This window comes from Theobroma cacao, chromosome 3 (genome assembly GCF_053813885.1).
Source record: "Theobroma cacao isolate CCN51 chromosome 3, ASM5381388v1, whole genome shotgun sequence".
Taxonomy (NCBI): Eukaryota; Viridiplantae; Streptophyta; class Magnoliopsida; order Malvales; family Malvaceae; genus Theobroma; species Theobroma cacao.
Window position 1 is genome coordinate 44256797 of NC_142641.1, and position 19025 is coordinate 44275821.

At 35.1% G+C, this 19025-nt stretch overlaps 2 protein-coding genes across 6 annotated transcripts; both read left to right on the plus strand.

Annotated features, from left to right (window-relative positions):
• Window positions 1–1362: 1362 nt before the first annotated feature.
• LOC18606467 (Zinc finger, C3HC4 type (RING finger) family protein) lies at window positions 1363–5142 on the plus strand. 4 transcript variants are annotated; one of them, XM_088804701.1, is made up of 5 exons: window positions 1363–2164; window positions 2765–2884; window positions 2982–3114; window positions 4135–4302; window positions 4497–5142. In XM_088804701.1, exons 1-5 carry the CDS (start codon window positions 1608–1610, stop codon window positions 4662–4664), a joined length of 1146 nt encoding a protein of 381 aa, XP_088660827.1. In that variant the 5' UTR covers window positions 1363–1607; the 3' UTR covers window positions 4665–5142. The 4 variants fall into 4 exon arrangements, with proteins under 4 accessions (XP_088660827.1, XP_088660826.1, XP_007040145.1 ...); XM_088804700.1 differs by having other exon boundaries at window positions 1365–2164; window positions 2762–2884; XM_007040083.3 differs by having other exon boundaries at window positions 1365–2164; window positions 4138–4302.
• A 469-nt stretch (window positions 5143–5611) lies between these two features.
• Window positions 5612–18858, plus strand: LOC18606468 (DNA topoisomerase 4 subunit B (DUF810)). 2 transcript variants are annotated; one of them, XR_016025487.1, is made up of 26 exons: window positions 5612–6103; window positions 6291–6355; window positions 6814–7081; window positions 7296–7362; window positions 7507–7657; window positions 8168–8335; window positions 8794–8892; window positions 9024–9233; window positions 9357–9458; window positions 9736–9966; window positions 10237–10317; window positions 10865–10948; window positions 11028–11210; window positions 11301–11459; window positions 12407–12499; window positions 13133–13204; window positions 13528–13645; window positions 14086–14258; window positions 15204–15288; window positions 15785–15922; window positions 16387–16493; window positions 16679–16756; window positions 16842–16937; window positions 17297–17342; window positions 17466–17561; window positions 17644–17687. XR_016025487.1 is itself a non-coding variant. In XM_007040084.3 (26 exons), exons 1-26 carry the CDS (start codon window positions 5926–5928, stop codon window positions 18555–18557), a joined length of 3456 nt encoding a protein of 1151 aa, XP_007040146.3. In that variant the 5' UTR covers window positions 5620–5925; the 3' UTR covers window positions 18558–18858. The 2 variants fall into 2 exon arrangements, 1 of the variants encoding a protein (XP_007040146.3); XM_007040084.3 differs by lacking the exon at window positions 17297–17342 and adding an exon at window positions 18388–18858 and having other exon boundaries at window positions 5620–6103; window positions 17644–17827.
• The last annotated feature ends 167 nt before the right edge of the window (window positions 18859–19025 follow it).

Here is a 19025-nt window from a genome sequence, read left to right on the forward strand (position 1 = left end):
GGGAACGATGGACGAATTTCAATTAAATTAGATTAAAGTGATAAATTTAAAATATGAAACTATAAATATATCCACTAAGTAATTTGAATTACTCTGTAGTATGATGTTAAGGATCAATAATTATACACCTCAATGTAAAATGCAAATGTTTAAGCCAATCTCACAAATAATTATAAAATAATATATCCACATGTTATGAATCAAAATGTTAGTACATTATAATATTTCTCGACTGTATACGAGATTTGTTGAAGATATAATTAAGATTCAAGGCCAAATCGCGACAATGGATAAGTTAGTGGCAAATATTAATCACAACTCATAACTTAGTACAAGAATTATATATATATATATATATATATATTTTGTAAGGTAGTTCAAGAATCTGAATTGTTTCTATAGTCAATTACCAGGAAAAGCTTTCACATTGATACTAACCTTAAAAGAAAATAAAAATAAGATGTTGTTTTAAGTAATTACTAAGTATATTGTTTAAAATTACTTATGATAAATCAAATGCTTTGGTAAGAATTAGGAGGGATAGGATATTTGTTAATTTTGATATATTTTAAATTTGAATTTAATTATTAATATTTGTAAAAAATATAAATTCAAGATAAAAAATTTTAAATTAATATATATTATTAATAAAAATTAAATTAATAACTTAAATTATTTTATAAAAAACATATTAAAGTTTGAAATTATATTTAGAATAATTAATATTTTTTATCAAGTATTACATTATGATTTTTTATAAAAAATATAAAAATAAAAATTTTAATATTAATTTATAATCGAATTCGGATAGTCTAACATATGATCGTTAAGGAATAGTAATTTTGCAATTAAAATCTTACTCAAATCCCATTATAAAATATTTAATTTTATTTAATTCAATCGGATAGTAGAAGATACCTATTATAATTATAATATGCAAATTAATATAACCATCTTTGGAGGATAAAAATTGACATGTAAGTTTATTACGCTATTTTTTTAGTAAAACAAAAATGGGAAAAAGCGGGTTCACATGGTTCCCGGCATCCCATTATTATTATTAATTATTATTATTAATGAAAATGAAACAAAACTTTGGTTGCATTATAATTATTTCAACTGGGAATACAAGGGTGGCGCGTTATTTGATTGATGATTAGTCCATATTAGTAGTAAAATCTTAAATTGCCTGTCAAATTACGAATACGTTTGCAAGAGGAGAAAAGAACAATGAATGTATAATTAATTGGCCTAAATAGGTGCGAGTGACGACATTAATTACTACTAACAAGTATGGTAATGTAATGACTGCACCAAACATTGCCTGACAACAAAACTCGAAAAGATAATAATAATAATAATAATAAAAAAGACAAGACTCCCGTCGGCTTGTTTTCATCAGCATCATCAATTCATCATCGTCATCTATCCATCTCCAACATTCCACAGAACCCTAACTATCAAAATTCCCTCAAAATTTAAATAAAATGAAAATCCGTTACTCCTTTTTTTCCATGACATAAAAATTAAAAGGCCCTTTGAAATCCACTTTTTTTTTTTTAAATTTATATTAGAATCATTCTAGGATTTCGTGAGAATTCCCAAAGATGGCTTCGACAACTCCAACGAACCGATCCTCCTCCGATGACATCATCGACACGACGCCGTTTCTCTCATCATCAAGCAGCGTGTCACGGGACGAGTCCACCACGCGTCGATCGGTGCGTCGCCAGAGCCTTCGTGAAGCGGCTCGGTTCCTCCGCCGAGCTAGCAGCCGAAGAATGATGCGCGAGCCGTCTATGCTGGTTCGAGAAACCGCCGCCGAGCAGCTAGAGGAGCGCCAGAGCGATTGGGCGTATTCGAAGCCCGTGGTGATCCTCGATATTATCTGGAATTTCGCGTTCGTGGCGGTGGCTGTTGGGGTTTTGGTTTGGAGTAGGGACGAGAGGCCCAATATGCCGTTGAGGCTGTGGATAATTGGGTACGCTTTGCAGTGTTTGTTGCATATGGTTTGCGTTTGTGTGGAGTATAGGCGGCGGCGGAGGCGGCAGAGCGTGGAGTACAGGCCATTTAACGCCGGGGAGGAAGGGGTTCTGAGTCCTGGATCGAGGGCGGATTCAGAGCAGTACGTGACATTGGCCCAGTTGGAAGAGGATGGTGGAAGGTATATTTTTTATTGATAAGAGTTTATTGGTATTTGATGATTTTGAGAAGTTAATGATAGCTTTTGATTACTTTTGAGATGTTGCTTCTTATTGGTTATTGGTGGTTGAGATGGAAGATATTATTTCTGTAGTGATAAGTGAGATGATAGTTTTTCCTTTTTTGGGTTGTGGGGATATGGAGAGGAAATGGGACAGTTTGTTTCATAAGTCACTTTGGAAATTGGAATAGATAAGCTCTAATTACAGAAAATGTAACTTAGTACATGTTTTCTTATGATGTCTAGGTTGCAATTAGGTACTTCATAGAGATTGCCAGATTGGGAATTCTCAGTTATCTGTTCAATGTTACTTGGTTCAGTTGTACAAATGCATCATTTACCTTCAAGTTGTATTGTGCTATGACTTATGAGAATCTGCCCTATGCATTTGACATTAGTTAAGTTAGCTTTTGGAAAATTTTAATTATGATCTTTGGCATATATGTCTGTTTTATAATGTATCTTGGATATAGTAAACCTTACATATTATAGCTTAAGTTGTATATGATACTGCAGTCTCTCATTTAGTGGCTAACCATTTTAAATTGATGTTTTCAGTAGTGTTGCAAAGCACCTGGAATCTGCAAATACGATGTTTTCATTCATCTGGTGGATCATTGGATTCTACTGGGTATCTGTAGGTGGCCAAGCATTGGCACGTGGCTCCCCTCAGCTGTATTGGTTAGTTCTTCTGACGTTTTTCCTGCTGCTTTTTTGGTGTTCAAAGATTTGGCCTTGTAACTGGATCCTAACTCTTTCAATGCAAATTTCTCTGCAGGCTCTGTATAATTTTTCTTGGATTTGATGTGTTCTTTGTTGTCTTCTGTGTTGCACTGGCATGCATCATCGGCATTGCTGTTTGTTGCTGTCTTCCATGTATTATTGCAATCCTATATGCTGTGGCAGATCAGGTAACTCTCACTTCCTGCTGCATGTAAGATTATCATGATTGTGTATGCCTCATTGATTTGTTTGTGTAATTGGTGCTTGATTTTGTGCTTGAATATCTAATTTCGTAATGAGATGGTTAATGTAGGTAAATATGGTCTGTAAATATTGAAGCTGACATGAGAATCACCTAGTTAGTATGGGGAAGGCCTCCTTTTGTTTTTGTAGTTGATGTAATCACATCTAAGTTCATATCTTTGCGATGAAATGGCTGGCAAACATGTCTTGAAAAGTTGGCTGCTCTATGAATGGAAAAATTTCTGGTATGCTAGAAGTAACATGAGTGCCAAAGCATGGTGCTTTTCTGAAATTTAATTTTCTTTGAACATTTTGAGCATTTAAGATTGTTCTGTGTTTAGATGATGTTGGAATCAATGTCGTTGACTTTCGCATTCTGGTGCAGTTTCTTACTTTATTTTTTGAGGGGAGTAAATTTTTTTATCGCTATAGGATTTCTTGGGTTTTTGACATGTACATTCTGGCTTAAGTGTTCATAGGAGTCTATGCTATGATTGCATGTTTCTTTATATAGAAAATAGCAAACCTTTAGACCAAGCTCCATTCCTGCTTTTCTGTTCAGAAAGGTTTTGTCATCTTTCAAGTCATTTTGGTCATAGAGCATGTTTAACATCTCCAGTATCTAATGTTCTATATGGCTGGCAGAACATGTGATTGGAGTGAAGTTGATAGAGGTTTGTTGTCAGAAAGTCGATACAGTGTAATAGTGGACTTTGGCGTGATACACATTTTGAATGTTTAATTTTACTTGATGACCATGCTTTAAGCACTTTTAAAGAAAGACTGGTTTCTGCATTTGACTGGAAAGATTTAAGCACTCTCAAGTTAAAATTTACAATTTCTACAATTTTATGGCTCTTGGCAATTAAGATGGATTTACTTGGAATGTTTTTTCTTTTTGATGTTTCTATTTTGTCTGTTTTGATATACTTTTCTTTTTACTTACACCATACAACCTTTTGAAGCAGGAAGGAGCATCCAAGGAAGACATTGATCAGTTGTCAAAATTCAGATTTCGAAAAACTTGCAATGATGAGAAGATTGCTGGTGATGCTGAAGGACCTGTTGGGGGAATAATGACTGAATGTAGTACTGATTCCCCCATGGAACATGTGCTTTCACAGGATGATGCAGTAAGTTGATCTCTTTGTTTTTAGTTTTTTATGCGTTTATTACCTCTCTCCTACCTCTTATGAAATTATGATTTGCCTATTTGGAAATGATATGATGTGAAGCTAGGCTTGTTTCTTTTTTCCTTTTTTTTTTTTTTTGTGATAATTCCTTTTGTCATGAGCCAACTGATATTTGTTCTTGAGTTAATTTGTAGGAATGTTGCATCTGCCTTTCTCCTTATGATGACGGAGTTGAGCTAAGGGAACTTCCTTGTGGTCACCATTTTCACTGTGCATGTGTAGATAAGTGGCTGTACATCAATGCTACCTGTCCTCTCTGCAAGTATAACATTTTAAAGAGTAGTAGCCATGAGGAAGTGTAGAAGAATGGAAATAATTATTTGTGGTGACATCTGCGGCCTCTGCATATTATTTTAGCTGAGAGAATTATGATGCAGAGCATCAGCATGTCATGTAGACTTGATACAGGCAATTCTGTTGTTGTTCTTGTGGTTATAGTTGTAGATGTTTTCATCATAGTGCTGGTGACAGTCATGATGTGCTTGTTTTAGCTCTGGCCTTCATGGAGTTATTGTGTATATTAATGTTTACCGGGGCATCTAAAGCACTAACTGAGTTGAAGAACTCGTTTGCTTCTGAGTTGAAGAACTCGTTTGCTTCTGTACTCTTTGCTTTATCTTTTGCTAGGAACATGTCGGCGTCTATGGTCTACCCTTGTTTAAGGTTTTCATTCTGTATTCTGAATTTCATTTGTAAAGTGTTTTAGGTGAAACCATCTTGAACAAGTGCAAGAGGTGTTATTTACCAAGTGCATAATGTTAAGAAATGCCTCTACCTGAATGCTGTCCACTATATCTAGAAGTATTTGGCATGGGGGAAAATCAGCTTCCTATCCCTAAATGCATGGGGTGTGAATTTCATGGCTATTGAGATGATTACCTTGCCATTTTCACGTTTCTTCAAATCTGGGTATGTAAAGATCCGTCGTTTTCTGTGCAGTCAGGACTGTTTGTAGTGTATCCTGGCGACACCGACATGAACATGTTTCTTCAATGACACGTCTTCAGAAGTAACCCCATGGATCCTCGGAATTTATAAGTGAGAAAGACTTAAGTCTTCGACATCCACTTTTTTGTGAAAGTTAAAAAGTCTATCAAAATTTTCATTTCCTTTCTATTTTAGGGAGCGCAGGTCTTCTTTTCTTTTTAGTTTATTTAATAACTCAAACATACGATTAATAAGCCGGAGACTCCAACGGATATAAATAAAAAGGTAGGTCGGTTGAAAATGAAATAACCAAAATACATATGGCGGAAGTAGAAATAAGCAAAATATGGGAGACAAAAGGCTGGAAAAGATAAAATCTCCGCCGTCTATATTGTCCTTTTGGAGTCGGCTTTTCGCGCTCCGCGAAATAGACATTTTCTTGTGTAATGAAACCATAGTTTTTGATTCCACTCTCTAAAGTGGAAAGGAAAAAGAAAAAAAAAAAATTCCCTCAGTCCAAACGCCTTCTATACCTCTGCTTTCTTTTTAGCACCTGAAAATTCAAAATTAAGTCCATAACACATGAACTTGTATTTGTGATTTGTTTTAGTTGTGTCTGTAAAGCCGGACGTGGAGATGGAACAGGACTCTCTGTTGCAATGTTATCGTCGCGATCGCCGGAAGCTCTTGGAGTTCTTGTTTTCTTCCGGGTTGATCAAGGAAATTCGGACACCGTCTGGCTCCACTCCTTCTCTCTCCGACGCCGACTTCGACACCATCAGTGCCGATTACATCCTTCACTGCATTAAATCCGGTATGTCTCCCTTTACGTCACGTTTATTTATCGAGAAAATGGAGTCAGAAAGAAAAATGAAGAAGGAATTCAGCTGGAAAAGTAATTTGAAATTTTGTAGAATTATTTTTGTTAATATCCGTCACGTTTCTTATGTTTCTTTTTTCTCTGAGAGTAAAGGAGTGTTTGGATACTGAAATATTTTCAGGTGGCATCGTTGATGTTTCTGAAGCCACTAAAAAGTACTATGCGGAATCTACTCATCCAATAATGGTACTGAACCACTTTATGTCCTGCAAAAATTTAGTAGTATTTTAAGTCTTTTACTAATGCTACGCCTTTGAATGAATTTGTATATACTTTTTATTTCCTTTGTTAGTTGCCGAATAATATGAGATTAGGTTTTCGAAAAGTATAACTATTATTAGGAATGAGGAGTTCTTAAAGCTAAATCTTATCTGTAGTTTTCTTTAATCATGGAACAAGAGGGAGACAAAAAGTAGAGTTATAATTTTGAAGTTCTATGTTTCATTGTGTAACTTGTGCCATTAGAGTGTAGAGAATACTGAGTTTGGTCTTTGATGCAGGGTATCATGCACTGGACAAAAAATAAGCTACAAATTATTGAGGATATATCTGTCCTTGTGTTTCTGAAACATTAATCTTGAATGACTTAAACTTTGTTTTACTATTATTACTATTTTTTTATTTCCTTGGTTCTTAAATTGCAGATCCATTCTAAATTAGGGGATTCGTATTTTCTTACTTCTGATCCAGATTTGGCTGGATCTCCTCCTCGACGAGTGCCTCCAACTATTGTCAGCAGAACTACTAATCATGCTTCATCTTCATCTAGTCAGCTGGATTCTTCCAAGTTTAAGAATGTTGAAATGTCTGGGGATGACTATGGTTTGAAACACAAAGCAGAAACAGCAGTAGCAAGGGCACCTTTAGAGACTTCCGGAATTCCTTCTCTTGGGTTACCCCCCTTGAAAACAGGTATTGATTGGATAAACTTGTATTTCTTTGGCGCTTAACGATTTAATTTGAGACTTTTAAAACAATTGTGACAAGGTTGTCTAAGTTTTTATTTCCTATCATGTATTTACTTATACTCACGATGTGGTAGAGATGCTTAGAGGCTATATTTTATACTTGAGTCCTGGCCTTTCTTGTTTGAATAAACTGATACATAGCTTCAGGAATTTTGAAGGATTGTCTGATGATGATTTGCGGGAATCAGCCTACGAGTTATTGCTTGCATCTATGCTTTTCTCTGGGTACTGTCTTTCTTTCTCTGTCTGTGTGCGTGAATGTGAGTTAGTTTAGTAAATTCAATGCAATCCAATGATATATATCCTAACATTTCTGCCTCTTGATTTGATGTCTGCTTACTGTCTCTATCTCTTGTTTGTTGTTATCAGGGTCGAAGTTTGTCCAGTTGAGGATAGAAAGAAGGATAAGAGTTCTAAATTTTTGTCTAGACTAAAGAGTAAAAGGGAAAAACCCCATTTGCAACCTCAGTTGTCAGAGAGACATTCAGAACTTATTGATACTATCCGTGCACAGATGCAGGCAAGCTATAAATCTTTTCTTTTCTGGTGTAGCTTTGATATCTTATGGATATAGGTGTGGGAGTTTGAGAAAATACAGTAAAGTTTCTAAGTTATTGTTAGTATCCATGTTCAATGGACTATCCAATCTTGCAAAAACTTTCTTTATCTGGTATATGTAATGTTGACTGTGGGTGTTAAGACTTGATCTTTGTCTGTTTATAATCATGGGTCAATTACATTAGTAATTATGAAGTTCTTGCTGGTAAAAACATGTGAATTTCTAACTCTTGAACTTTTGTTATCATCCATTGAAGTAATTGTCATCTGGACTAAATAAATGTACCTTAGATATTGAATAAGGAAAAATATGAGGATTCTTATTTCTGTTCAGATATTTTATTTGACAATTATTAGTAGCTTTTATTAGTCAATTATGAATTAACCATGCTATTTTGTCTCAACTGTTAATCATTTTATCTTTCTTGCATTGCTAATTAAATCTTACAAGTAAATATTGCTCCTTTACTAGATTTCAGAAGCAATGGATGGATGCATTCGGCGAAATATGGTACATCTGGCTGCAAGAAGAACATGTGGGCAAATTGATCTTCCTCAGATCTCGTTAGAGCTCCTTATTGGCATTTTCAGATCTGATTTTCTTAATGAAAAGTCTTATATCCAATGGAAGAGTAGACAGGTAATTGTCAGCTTTATGTACTGTTTTGTACCAGTCTTTTCCCAATAGAAACTAAATATGGTTGTAGTTGGAGCTAAGAACATGAGTCAATGCTACTTAACTAATGTATTTGGAAAGCTAAACATATTAAGGCAACAATAGCAGTGCTGGCTTATGGATGTGCTTTTTGGATCACTTCGCTGAAATCGTGGTGCATTGGGCAACGTTGGTGATATCAAAAAGTATTCCAATAAAAAGCGATTAAGCCTAAAGTACTTTCTTAGTGAAGCATTAGGGCTATTATATGGTATATTTGAGTTATATCTACCAAAATTATGCTGCAAAATGTGAAATAGGTATGTTTGTGTTCATTTATGTTGAGCCTAAATGTTGTCTAGTTATTAAAATCTACAAAGAGTGAAAAATGGAAGAGTTTCTTCAATCATAGGACTGACTGTGCTGTTTTATTATTGTTTTAGGTGAATATGTTAGAAGAACTTCTATACTTCTCTGCTAAACTTCCAGAAACTGAACATTTAACCATTAAAAGTTGTCTTGCAAAGATTAGAGATACAAAGGTATGTTCTCTTTGTGGGTTTTTGATATTCATGGACAATTATTTTGATGTATCAGTGAAGTAGCCTCAATTGTCATTATCACTTACTTATCATTTTAAAATGAGGACGTTCTTGTTCATTGGATGCTCTAGGAATGGGATGTTGCAATGTCTCCTTCTCAACGAGTCGAGGTTATATCATTTATTAGACAGGTGGCATCAAAAGTTTCCTCTCAGCAGGGGCTGTTTGGTCTCCAAAATGAAACCTATTACTGGCATGCTGCTTATCATTTGAACATTAGACTTTATGAGAAATTACTTTATGTCATGTTCGACATTCTTGATGAAGGCCAACTCATAGAGGTACCAACTTAGACCCTTTAGTTGCATTGTTGGCTTGATTTTTCGTTTGCACAGCTTTGGTGATGTCTTCAAGTATTCGTGCTTTTTATGATGCTTAGTTTGTTACTTTTAAAATTATGCTAGGAAGCTGATGCAATTCAGTCACTTATCAAACTGACATGGTCCACTTTAGGCATCACTCAGAAAATGCATAATGCTTTATATGGGTGGGTCCTTGTTCAACAGGTATGTCTTATGTCATTGTAATGTTTCTGTTTTTTGTTGCATAACTACATTCTTCAGTCATCATATTGTGAAGGGAATAATTTGTATTTTTTTTTGTTTTCTTGTGCAAAAGATGAAATTTCAAATTTCCTTTTTTTGGTTGTGTCTGGACCATATGAATTATATGCATTTCACTTGTGGCTTTAATTATGAACTTATTTATGCTTGGCAATCATATTAAAATATCTTTTGGTATGAGCTTTTGACCATTCGCATAATGCTACTTTTGCTATTGAAGTTTGCTGGCACAGATGAAGGCACTCTGTTGGAGCATGCTGTTTTCCCCTTGCAGAGAGTTGTATCTGCTGAAGAAGATGACTGGAATGAAGGGCAATATATGGATGGTATAATATGTTTGAAGAAATGCAATGGCAGTGAAACAAACCTAAATCTGGTGCAGGCTATTTTCCTGTCCATAGGCACTTGGTGTGATAGTAGACTACAAGACTATCATCTATATTTCAGTGAGGTAAGTTTCTAGTTTAGCTTGGTTGGGTTACACTTTATTTTTCTGCCATATGAATTGGCTAATAAATTGCATGTAATCTTTTCTTGGTTCTATTTGCCAACACTCCATTTTGTTAAATAATTATACATTTATTTTATGTGTTTTTTTTTGTTGTCTGATTATGTGTGAAAATTCCAGGTACATGCCTGGGGGTTCTTTCAATATCATCTTTTAAAATGAGCTCATAATTTCAGAGGTTTTCCCCCCTAAACTTTGAACATTTTTTCCCAGAAACCTGTTAACTTCAGAAGGGTGATGGCTTTGGCGTCAGCGATAGGAATGCTCACTTCTGTCAATGGTGCTGAGATTAAGGTTAAGTCTGCCATGATGTCACTCTATCATATGCATATTTGGTTGTTTAACAAACCATGTTATTTAATAACCCAATAAGTTTTTAAAAGTTTGGACCAGTAAAAAACTGAAGCTCAGATTGACATAAATTTAAAGTTTGAGCTAAACTCAAGTTCAATATGAGCTTATTACCAATGGTTTGAGCTTTGCTAAATAAATTTCTAAGTTTGAGTACAGCCTCACTTGGTTCATTATGCAATAAGTCAACAAACTAATGATACTATTTTCTTGTTACTGAGGCCATATTGGTTTGGAGGATCAAATTGGTGATGTCTTGACTTGTTTCCGTGACAGTTTTCATCCTGTTTCATTTTAGTGTCGCCCCCTTCCCTTGTAAGTGGGCAATTTTAACCAGACTCATGTCATGAACCTGTGTTTTTCTTATGGCTGAGCACTTTTCAGTTGGATGATTTGGTGTGCACTTTCTACACTTATTAGCAAGTGAAAGTCTCATCCCATTTTGGTGACAGACCTTACGTATATCTAATGACAATTTTCCTCCATGCAGTTAACTATGAATGGATCAAAGAGTTCTTCTGGTGAAAAAATTAAGAATTATGTGGAGAGATCTGTTGAAGCTGCAATTGGACAGGTGAGTCTCTTTTATAATCCAATGTCATATTGTTTTTTTTCCCATTCTTTATTGATAGTTAATTGAATTATGTTGTTAGGTGGCAAAATCCATTCTTGAATCTAAAGTTGAAAAGACACATCCTTTGGCTCTACTAGCAAACCAACTAAGACTGGTTGCTGAGAGGGAGATGAATATATTTTTCCCAGTGTTTCGCCATTGGTCTCCTGAATCTATAACGATCTCAATGCAGCGATTGCACCAGTTTTATGGGCAAAGACTGGTTTGTTTCATTGAAATTAACCGAATCTCTTTGTAGTTGTCAACTAGTAAGTTGTATCTTTATTGGGAAATTATTCTTGTCGATGTGTAGATTCCATTCCTAAAGGGAGTTTCATCTCTATCTGAAGAGGCTAGATCAGTACTTCCTGCTGCTTTTATGCTGGATCAGAAACTTGGCCAGCTTTATACTTCTGCTTTTGAGGAACAGACAGCGCACCACTCTGTCAGGCCATATTTGGACCATTATCAGGTTGTTTTGCATTTTTTGATACCGTATTGCCTATCAAGTTTTAACTGTTTTGAATCATGTTTGTTGTCCTATATGTCTGCATTGTCATTTAACTTGTATGTGTTTTTGCAGTTCTTCTTGTCTTTTACTTCCTGCAATATCCCATTTTTTTTTCGGCCATTTTTTTTTGTTCATGATTTGTAGATTACAAGCTTTTGTTTTTCTTTCTAATGGAGAAGCAATCATTTTTCTCTAAGGAATTAAATGCTTCCTAAACTCAGGATTCTGATATTTTGAACATTCTACATTTTCTGAGTGGCCGTGGATCTTAATTTAAGGATGATCCATATTATGTCATAAGCAAGCTTTATAGGTCTTTTTTTAGGAATGACAGGACCAGTGAAATAGATGGGGGGGGGGATCAGAGATTATGTACAATAGCTGGGCATGTTTTTGCTTATTGGTATTGGTTCACTTGCTGTTTCGAACTTCTGGTGATCAAAGAAGTTTTTGATTCAGGGCTTTAATGGTCTTGGATGTGATTTTCTTTGTTAATTTAACATTGTTTAGGCCAATGTAAGTAATGGCATGGGTAATGGTATTGTTCAGGCAGGAACAAGTTCCACATGGAAATGTTTAGGAGCCAAACATTTCAGAAAAAAAAGTGCTTTTCCTATACATGTTTTTGCTTATCGGTAGTGGTTCACTTGCTGTTCTGAACTTTTGGTGATCAAAGAAGTTTTTGATTCAGGGCTTTAATGGTCTTGGATGTGATCTTCTTTGTTAATTTAACATTGTTTTGGTCAATGTAAGTAATGGCATGGGTAATGGTATTGTTCTGGCTGGAAAAAGTTCCACATGGAATAGGAGCCAAACATTTCAGAAAAAAAGTGCTTTTCTTATAAGGCTTTAGCTAATGACGTGATGCCTAGCTGGAGAATTAAATTTTAATTTTCCTTGTGTTGCAGATTGAAAAAGTCTCGGGGCCAATAATTCTTGATTGGGTGATTGGTCAGCATGCTCATATATTGGAATGGACTGGAAGAGTATTGGATCTTGAGGTTGGTTCCATACTGAGTAGGATGATGTTTTTAAATTATTCTTTTGCTGGATGGTAGGATGGTATCAATTTATATTGAGACTGTATAATCTTGTACCTGTTCTGGGTTAGGAATTGTGAAGAGAAAGATGAGAAAATGAAACATTTGATGGACTAAAGGACTTGTTTTTTCCTTAGTCTCTAACTCTTGTTTGCTGTGTCTTTGATATTGTTGTATTGTTTTTTCTTTCCTGTTTTCTTTGTCAGCAGTGGGCTTTTTCATGCACGCACACACATGCACACGCACAAAATGTCATCTATTTTCTATTTCCCTTTCACTGTGCTTCCTTTCTTACTCCCACCAAAAGTTGTGGTGTGGTCGCATATATTTTGGTTCTTTTCTCATGGGCTTCTTTCATCAATGAGTGATTGATCAAGATGACAAAACTGACCTACCTATTTGAGCAGAGCTAGGGAAATTGTAAGGAAGATTTTTTTTTGATGTTTGATTGGATTTGATGATGTTCAATGAAAACATGTTTTAACATCCTGTCTTAGTCCCATTAATAGACAGTCATCATGAGTTGATTCAAATTAAAATAGCTGGAAGCCTGGAACAACATTTGAACTACTTCTGGTCTTTTGGCATGTGCAGGACTGGGAGCCCTTGTCATTTCATCAAAGGCAGGCAGCATCCATAATTGAAGTTTTTAGGATACTAGAGGAGGTATGCCATTTCTGGTTAGATATGCGGCAACTCTCGTGTGATTTATGTACATGGGAATTTCCGTCTCTATAAGTTGCTCTTTGTTGGCTCATACCCTTGCCTCGGGAATCTTCACTCTTACTAACTTATACAAGTATTAAATCGAAAACATAAAACAACTTCCACTTGGGAAGATACTAATAACTGTGTAGTTGTTCCTTTTTATGTATTTGCATTCTGTTATTTTATATTTAAATGGTAATAGTTGGATCATATTTGCTTAGTTACATTTTTGGTTGTGGTCTCTTTTGTTGCTTCTCTCTCATAACTGTGTTAACTTTCAGACTGTGGATCAACTTTTCGGGATGAATCTCCCTCTGGATATCACACATTTACAAGCCCTTCTATCTATAGTATTTCACAGCTTGGATGGTTATTTGTCAAGAGTGCTCAACCAGTTAGGTATTGTTTATATTTTGCTTCTTACTTTTGCTCATTTCATCGTGCTTGGAAAAGTTGGGCATTGTTAATGCAATTATCTTGTTGATGGTGATTACTATTTGTTATTAGCTAAAAGCAGGACCTCTCTATTCCCAAAGGTGTAGTTACATTCTCTTTGAAATCCTTGATATTTCTTTTAAGGTGTAGCTAATTCTTTTGTTCTAATTAACTGGCTAGTGGTAGCTATGTAGGCAGATTGTTCATTATTTACTTATGTTTTGTTTTTAATATCATGGAGTTCTTCCGTATGCCCTTTCAAGATTATTGTTTAAGCAATTAATGAAGAACCTTAATGTTTTTGCTTTTTCTGTATTCTGTAAGTTCATTCAAGTCAATATGCTCATGTTTGCCTTATTTTATGTAGAGAGAACATATTGATGATAATACCTTTAATATTGCAGTTGAGAAGAATCATCTCTATCCATCAGCCCCTCCTTTGACTCGTTACACTGAGACAGTTATTCCAATAATTAAGAAAAGGTTGAATGAGTACACAGTTTTAGATGACAATGTGCTTGATAGATTGAATGAATTGACAATACCTAAACTCTGTATCCGGCTGAACACCCTTCAGGTAAGTATAACCATCGTTAAAACCTTTAATAGTTGGATCTTATAATGCATTTTGATACAAACAAACAAAGTAAGGGTGTCATCTCCTTGTTGGAGAAATTATCCTTAGGGATTATGGAATTTATATGTTTCAGGTTTTTAAGAACATAAAAAATTTAACACATCAAGATAAAAGTTGAAATTCTATTTCTTCCACCAAAAATTTACGTAGTCTGAGCTAAACCTGCATTGAGTTCAGGTCAAGAAATTACAAGCTGAATGCTAAGAACTGCCATTTCAATTTATCTAGTATGAGCTAACCCTGCATTGAGATAGGTCAAGAAATTTCAGGCTGAATGGAATCCAATATCCACCATTTCATCATCAGGTTATCTGGGTACCTGGTTTTCACGTTAGGCTAGAGATCGATTTGACCAATGCATAATGTACCCAACTTGCTTTCCTGTCTTCAAAGAATTTTTGTATTCGATGTAACTTGTTTTCAGTTGTATTTACTCTTATACCTATCGGGTGTTGATCTAGTCCTGGTGATATTCTAACATTTTTGGATGACTCAATTTTTTTTCTTATTTTTTTTGTCTGAAACATTCGTTTTTGTTTGTAAACCTCCAGATTAGCCAGTTGCATAATTTTCTTCTGCCAAATTGGTTACACAATTTAAAAGATTTGGTTTAGAATTGGTTCAAATTTGGACTATGCAATACTTAAAGGCTGGTTTATAACTAGATTGACAGTTTGAGAATTCCAAAATGGGCCTTTAACTGTGTTATTGCTTGAGATAATTATTTTTAATCTCTCCTCAATGTTTATCTGTATTGCTAGCTTTTATTTTCGATAATAGTTTGTATTTTTTTAATGATATATCTATAGCCTTGGTATCACAATTTAAACTTCTCGGTACATTGTCAAAACTTATGCCTGCATCTTTTTTCTTGTTTCCATGCAGTATATTCAGAAACAGGTTGGCCTACTTGAAGATGGCATTCGAAACTCTTGGGCGCTTGTGAGGCCATCTCTTAATCAAGGACGGGGTAAGTCTATATTTATAGATCTTGTTTAGTTTATTTTTCCTTTAATTTCCTCTAGTAACATCTATGAGCTGTAGAAGCTATAGTACAAACAATAAGAAGTATTTACTAGGTGAAGTTGGGTGTAGATATGTCAAAAGATCTTTGAGAACCACACCATTATGGATATGGTTTAAAGAATTTATAGCACTAGTTTTGGCTATTTAGATGAATGATCAATTATACGAGATGATGGACTATAGAACTAGTTTGAAATAGCATTAACAGCAGTTGTCATATTCAGCACGAACTTTCCTATTGAAGGGAAAAGAAACTTTGCAATTGAGATTTGCAAGGACATTCTAGGCGATTGTTGCGTAATGATGATATGAAGAACTTTAAAGGATTTTTTATTTCTTTTATTCCCTCCTTTTTCCACTTTTTGGTGGTTGTATCCAGTGATAATTGAAGTAGTGAAGTTGATTGGTATAACTTTGATAGTCTTCTTTGTTTCATCCAGCTAAAGAAGAGCCTGTGGAGATTTTGGAGAGTGATTCACTATCACATCATGAAGCAGTAGATGAACTCTTTGTAACCACCTTTAACATCATAAGGGATACTGCTAAAGATACTGGCAGAAAGATTTGTGACTTGATTGGTGAGCCAGTTGAATTTTCTTTTAAGGGCTGTAAATATGAGTTTAAGTATTCTATTTATGTTCTAATCTAATGATTTTTTTATCTTTGTCTAAAACTTAATTCTTAGTTTGACAGAGATCAAACTTAGCTTTGAAGTCTATTTATTTTGCAGGAACCTTCAACTATAAAAGATCTGTTAACTGAAACCAATTAGCTCTTATTGTATAATGATTGTCATTAAAAAAACATTTATATTTATTTTCAGTTTTTTTCTTTTTGGAAAATACATCTTTGTTGAACCATGGCATTGGTGCTGCGGGTAACACACTCTTTTAGCATACTAAATCTATTATTGCTACAAAGAACCTTATCAACTATATAGCGTCCAAAAGATGTCTATTCATCCTTTTCTTCTTTGCTTTGGCATGTAAGCTACTGAGATAATTTTATGCATAATAATATTATTATTAATCTCAACTACTAGGAACAAGAGTTGTGTTTTGGGACCTTAGAGACGCGTTCCTGTTCCATTTATATCGTGACAATGTTGAAAGTGCTCGCTTGGAAAATTTCCTTACCGACTTTGACACGGTGAGACTCTAAAGTAGATGGCTTCCCTCTTTCTCTCTCTCTCTCTCTCTCTCTCTCTTGCTGAGCACCTATGTGTGTTGGTATGTGTGTTTACAATTTCTTTTTTACGGCACTTCCATTAGTTTTTAATTTTTCATTACCCCTGTTGAGATATATTGTGTTAATATTGGCTAACTTGAATGCAGGTGCTGGACAATGTATGTGGTTTGATTGATGATTCTGTCAGAGATCTTGTGGTTTTAAGCGTATATCAGGCTTCATTGGTATGCCCTTGTGTGTTCGCCTTCTTCTTTGACCTGTTAGGGCCCTTGTTTGATGGTATTAATTTTGTTTACTTTGATGATTCAGGAAGGCTTTGTTTGGGTATTGCTTGATGGAGGCCCTTGCCGTGCCTTTTCTGATTCAGATAGCATCCTTATGGAAGAAGACCTTATGATGCTAAAGGTTTGTGTCTTTTTGTTGTAAAGCTGCAAGACACCACCCCACCATCTTCCCACCTGAAGTAAAGAAAATGAAAGGATCTCTTCTGAATGATATTTAATAATTGTTTTCCTGAATAAGGAAAAAAATGACTAAAGCCATTATTCAAATGGTCTCCTCACATTTTATGGTATGGTAAAACAAGAGGCAGTGGCTATGATTTTACTTGCTTACTGAACTAGAATTATGTTTTGGCTGGAAATGTTGAGTAAAGGTGATCTTTCTAGCTATGTCAGTTAACAGGTTCCTGCAAAAAGATAGGTGCTGATTGTATTTGTACTTAACCTTTCACTGAAAGTTGGTAACCATGTGCTCTTTTGAAGCCAATGGTCAGAAGACTTGTGTGACCATCTGCATATGCAGTTGATGGTCAGTAACATCCATAGTTAATAGCCAACAAACTTTTCCACCAAACTCGCTGCATGTATTCAGGATGTTATCGTCTTTATGATATGTTTTGCTAGCTGATAGATCTGTGTTGATTTGCTCTAGGAATTCTTCATTGCTGATGGAGAAGGCCTTCCCCGCTCATTAGTTGAACAGGAAGCAAAATTTGCTGAACGCATTCTTCAAATGTTTTCTCTTCAGGTTTTCTAGCTCATACTTGAGGGTCTCTCATCTATAAGTGAATCATTATTAGTATAGCAGCTTAATCATTGCTTTTTGGCAGACCGAAACTGTTATTCAAATGCTGATGACTGCAAGTGAGATCATTTCAATGGGACTAGATTCAAACAAACATGACCATTTGCATTTGGGAGATGCTCACACTTTAGTACGAGTGTTATGCCACAAGAAAGATAGGGAGGCATCAAAGTTCTTAAAAGTGCAATATCAGCTACCAATGTCTTCAGGTGATATTTGCTATGCAATGTGGTTGCAAAAAGTATCAGTGCTTGTCTTTTACATGCTAAATGATTATTTGATCCAATTTGGTTGTTCGAACAAATATACGAACAATTTATTTCAGAAATATAAATGAATTAAAAGAGAAGGCTATGCAAGAAACAGAGTGATGTGTATCATTTAAGATTGCATACTTTATCAGGCTACTTTTATTAATTGATGTTAAGTCAAAGCAGTCCATTGTATGATCCCAGCGTTTCTTGCTTGGGCTTATTTTCATCAGGAAGTAATCTGAAATATCACAGGTTTGGTTTTAGGGGAAGGGAGGAATTTTTCTTTTCTTTTCTTTTCTTTTCTTTACTTTGGTCAAGAAATGAGGTCTAAATATCTGCTCAGTTGATGTTTAGAAATTTAAGCAGTGTATGATTATCATCATACTTTAGACGGAAACCTTACCCAAGGGTATCTTGAAATAATTTACATTCTGAGAGTCGGAATTGCTGATTATTTCATGGATATCATTGGAAGTTTCAGCTACTGAAATTTCAACTGTTCAACTTTTGACTAGATTATGATGATGCTCCATCAAGGGATTCAACCTCGAGATCACCTCTTATATCAGATGTTCTTAAGCGAAGCACCTCGATTCACTGGACCAAGAAAGGCCAAAGTGGTTTAAAGTCGATGAAGAAGAAACTTCAAGGCGCAACAAACGAAATCCGAAATGTGGCAAGGTAATGTAGCTGCAGGCTGGTGTTTTTATAAATGCTTTCATTAGTCTTCCTCAAATTTCAGGAGAGCATTTTATAGCAGTTTCCTTGTGCTTGGTAACGGGTTAGTCCTCAAAATCCAAATTTTTTTGTGGTTCGATGCAAGTAAAAGGTAACAGTAGTTAGGCCACATGTATACAACTTGCCTGAGAAAGTAATGCGGTCAGTACAATTTCATGTAAATCTACCCGGACAAATTCAGAACACTAAGAGGCCTCTGATAACTAGGTATCAAGTTTTGTTTTAATAGTGATTAAATTGGAAACAAATGTTCATTTCCTGGTTTTTTTTTTTAATATTTTACCCCCCTTCTTGATAAACGGCACAGATCAGTGCAGTTGACTTTCAGATTAAGCAATTGTTGGAAGGGAGTGAGAATCTTAAGTTTGTGTTTTGAAATAGTTAAGCAGTTTACCTGACGATGTCATAGCTTGAC